This window comes from Orycteropus afer, unplaced genomic scaffold (genome assembly GCF_000298275.1).
Source record: "Orycteropus afer afer isolate SDZICR_OR568_19922 unplaced genomic scaffold, OryAfe1.0 scaffold00072, whole genome shotgun sequence".
NCBI classification, from domain to species: domain Eukaryota; kingdom Metazoa; phylum Chordata; class Mammalia; order Tubulidentata; family Orycteropodidae; genus Orycteropus; species Orycteropus afer.
Window position 1 is genome coordinate 6,883,445 of NW_006921659.1, and position 4,245 is coordinate 6,887,689.

General features: G+C 52.6%; 1 protein-coding gene across 1 annotated transcript; it reads left to right on the forward strand.

Moving 5' to 3' along the window:
* Positions 1 to 696: 696 nt before the first annotated feature.
* On the forward strand, positions 697 to 4,040 carry CD24 (CD24 molecule). The gene is made up of 2 exons (XM_007940836.1): positions 697 to 765; positions 3,849 to 4,040. Exons 1-2 carry the CDS (start codon positions 697 to 699, stop codon positions 4,038 to 4,040), a joined length of 261 nt encoding a protein of 86 aa, XP_007939027.1.
* The last annotated feature ends 205 nt before the right edge of the window (positions 4,041 to 4,245 follow it).

The window sequence follows — 4,245 nt, forward strand, 5'->3', positions numbered from 1 at the left end:
GGTTCCCGCCGCCAAGTGGGGGAGCACCAGGCCCGTGGTCCCCGCAAAGGCCGCTCAGTTCCCTTCTTCTGGGGCAGGGACTGAAGGGAGGCCATTTCAGGTAGCAGTGCCCGGGACCCGCGCAGCCCGCGCGACTCTAGCGGAGCTGGCACTGGTGCGCACGGCGGTGCAGGGGGCGCGGACTTTTCTTCCGGGGGTTAAGATGGCAGGTCTGGGGAAACAAAGGAAACATGAGCCAGGCCCCGAGAGCGGCGTGTGTGGCTCGCGCGTTCGTCCGGGGTCCTGTGTGGGAATGGCGGGCGCCTGTGCAAGCCTGCACGCACCGGCTGGGGAAACATAAACAAGGTGACAGAGCCGGGCGTCGTTCACTGTGCCAGCTCACCGGCCGGCCGGGCCGCGGGGGATCTCCGGGCCGCGAAGACCCGCACCACGGCGGGAGAAAGAGGCGGCTGAGTAGCCCGGCGCGGGAGCGGCACGGGAGGCGAGGGAAGCGAGGCGGCTGGCGAGCGTGGGGGCGGTGGCAGAGGAGGGGAGCGCGGATGGGCGGGCGGCGCCACGTCACGGCTATTGTGGCTGTCCTCGTATATAAGGTCCCGTCGACCCGCCGCGCTCTCCACCTTGCTACGGCCACCCTTAGCAGCGATTCTCTGCGCTCCCAGCACCCAGCGAGACGCGCTGCGCACCGACGGAGCGGACATGGGCAGAGCGATGGTGGCCAGGCTTGGGCTGGGGCTGCTGCTCCTGGCGCTCCTCCTCCCCACGCAGGTGAGGTCCTAGCGCCCCGCGGAGCTCGGGGGGCCGCTTCCCAGGGGAAGGGGGTGGAGCCGCCCCTGGGGGACAGGTCCGCGTCCCCGCTTTCGGCCGCGGACTGGCATAGGAGGAGAGAATTTAGCATAGTAGGGGAACATGGTGGGGGGGAAGCAATGTGTACCCAATTTTCTGCTCCCTTGCGGGCTTCCCCCTCTATCCTCCTACCCCAGGAACAAAGCAGCTCCTCGCGCGCTCTGGGAGGACCCTGCCCCACCCTGGTTCCACACTGTCTCCTTCCAGGCTTACACCCAGAGATCCAAGGTGCTAGCAGAGAAGGGAATTTACGCCCCCTGCCCCTATGCCCGGATGTCGGGTTGTTAAGGGAAGTCATCCCTGGATCCTCTGAGCGCCCCGCTTTCCCCAAAGAGTGTTTTCACGCCCCCAGCGCACCACACAAAGAAGGAAAGGTTGCTTTCCGTGAGTGCTGCTCACGCCCATCCTCCACCTTCGGAGCTGGTTCGGGGATCTCGAGGAATACCGGGCTCTCAGGTCCTATCTCCCCACCCCTGTCCCAGGCGGCTTGGGGCTGGAGTCTGGGCGGAGGTCCCCTGCTGACCGTGCGCTTTCCCCGCTACTGCTTTACATACTCATCCCTTGTCACCTCGGAGCCCCGCGTTAGCGCAGATTGGCTTGCTCTGGGGAGGCAGCGGCTGGGACGCCTCTGTCCCGAGTCTGCGCCGGGCTTTGTCTCCGTCCCCGCCACCATCACCCCTCAGATCCTCTAGCCCGGATAGCGCTCCTTGTCTCCCGCGGGGCCCTCAGGACCGCAGTGACTTGGGAGGCCCAAGTGTGGGTGCTCGGTAGCCTCGAGGGAGGTCCAGGGCAGAGCGTGGCAGATCCAAGAGAGGGGACAAGGGGCATTTCTCCTGCGCAGCTTGGGCTTGGAGGGCGGGAGCAGTGGAGCGGGTTGGGTCTCCACCGCCTTCATTTGGCGTTTTCCGAGGAGTGTCTCGTGGGCTTCTCTTCCTCTGGAAAGTTGGCGCGGCGCCGGGTCCTGGGTCTCCCGGACACCCAATCGGCCGGCTCACTGGGGAACGCAGACTGAGTGTGGAGCGCTCTTCCTCTTCCCCTCCGCGGACCGGGTGACTGTACCCCATTGTCTTGCTGCGGGTCCCCTGCGCTCTGAGCCGTTCACCATTCCCCGATGGGGGAGGGGAGCGGCTTCCAGAAACAAACTCTTCCACCCTCATCCCAGTCTCTTCTCCATCTGTTTTTTTTTTCCCCTCAAAAATTTCAAGAGAGAAATTTTGCTTAATAAAAAATAAATCTAGCATGGTAGGGAATATTCATTTTTAAGGACAATTTGATAGATTTTAATTTTTTTTTTTGTTGTTGTTGTTGGTCTAGAGGTCCCTTAGATTCTCATTGAGGCACTGGGCTTTGTTTAAAAAAAAAAAAAAAAAAAGGAAACAACTCACTGCCCTCAAGTCTAACCCAACTCATAGTGACCTCTCACTGGGAAAAAGAAAGCAAAAAAGCAAAAAAAAAAAAAAAAAAGTCACCCGCTGCACTAAAGCTCTTTGTATGATGAACAGGTTACCTTAAGGAGTCCTCAACCAGATCTCCTGAGGCTCCCCATTTTAAATAATTTTCCATATTATTAATGCTTTTCTTTTAGTGAGAGTGCTATTTCCTGATGGGACTGCACACAGTTGCTCTTAATCAAGATTTTTTTGGTTAGTGTATTTTGGACAGGACTTGTACATTTATTCAGTCAATGTTTGTTTAATGACCTTATGGGTTTTACAACAAAAGGAGCTGGTGCTGTTGTAGGAGGGCTTATCTTTGGATTGATTGGCAGCCAGATGTACATGTGGCCCAGGCTCTCTTGCTGATGCCACGTTCTCCCTCCCGCCTGTAATCAGAAGCCCTTGTAAACCCTCTGGCAGTGAGAGAGGAAAACTTCCATCTCCCTTTGTTCCATGACAATGGAGAGATAATCACGTGCCCCACTGGACTGTGCATTTCAAGACTTGTGAAATCATTGTGGTGAATGATGACGGCTGCCTGGGATACTGGGGGAACCTGGTTCTCTGCCACTGGGCTGAGCTTCGGCTACTGCTGGTGAAACTTAGACCAAACACTCAGGGTGTTTCCTGTGAAGTCATTCTGACCCGTGTGCCTTCCCCTCCCCCCCCGCCGCACTTAGACACTTTTTGTGGAGTGTCAGAATTTCTAGATTCCAGGGGAGCTGATAAAATACCTGTGTCCTCTTAATTTAAAACCAAACTCACTGCCATCCTGTTGATTTCGTCCAACTCAGCAACCCTATAGGACAGAGTAGAACTGACCTGTAGGGTTTTAAATCCTTACAGAAGCAGACTGCCCCATCTTTCTTTGGCTGGTGGATTCGACCTGCCAACCTTTTGGTTAGCAGCCCAATGCTTTAACCACTCTGCCACCAAAGCTCCTGATTTAAAAACCAGAGCTGTATGGAATGGGTATATACAGGTCACCTAGCAAATTCAGGTGCAATCTATAGAATGTTTTAAAATCCAAATATTTGTGTAACTTTAAATCTCCCCCTTCATGGAAAAATAAGGGAACGTTTCAATATTTATGATGCAATGCTTACCCAGCAACTGGATTTGTTAACTTGATTCTTTATTCCTTTGTTGTTGTTGTTGTTATTTGCCGTCGAGTCGGCCCCCACTCATAGCGACCCCTCCTTGGGTTTCCGAGGCAGTATCACTACGGAAGTAGGATTGCCCAACCTTCCTTCCGAGTTTATTCCTTTATAAAGAATTAAAAATAAAGCCATACACTTTGGAGTTATATAGTAATTAAAGAACTTTTTATTTGTTGCTGCTTTCATTCTTGTTTAGGCATTTCTAGGTAGCTTGTTTTGAAACTCTAAAGAGAATGACCTTGGTGGGACTGAACAAGAATTCAGAATTTAATGATTTGGGGAAAAGAACAATAGGAAAAGAACAAACTAAGAATGTATCACCTGTCTTAATAATTGTATATTATAGTGTATGTGGAAGTAACCTTGCCGTACATGGAAATTTATCAGTGTAAATTTTTATGTATTTTAGATTTACTCAAATCAAACAACTGCCATAGCACTTTCAAATAACTCCTCCCACTATACCTCGGCTGCCACAAATCCTGCCACAAATCCTGCCACAAATCCGCCTAACGCCACCACCAAGGGAAGTGGAGGTCCCCTGCAGTGTACAGCCAGTCTCCTCATGGTTTTGCTCTCCCTTCTACATCTCTACTGTTAAGAGACTCAGGCCAAGAAACACCTCTGCTTCTCCATCTTCTAAACATAGTCCAAATGGCGGCTAGAAGTCCACTGTGGCAAGGAAAAACCAGATCTTCATTGAATCTACTAATTCCACACCTTGTGTTATTGACACAGAAAATGTCGAGTCTCAATTTTCACTGATTTGAAGAACACATGAAGGATTTTACTAGATGATGAAAGCA

Excerpts from the sequence above, each read along its gene's own strand:
- CD24 (XM_007940836.1), top strand. The coding sequence starts at position 697 with ATGGGCAGAGCGATGGTGGCCAGGCTTGGGCTGGGGCTGCTGCTCCTG. Across the intron at positions 766-3,848 it reads CGCTCCTCCTCCCCACGCAG|ATTTACTCAAATCAAACAAC; the intron begins GTGAGGTCCTAG and ends TATGTATTTTAG.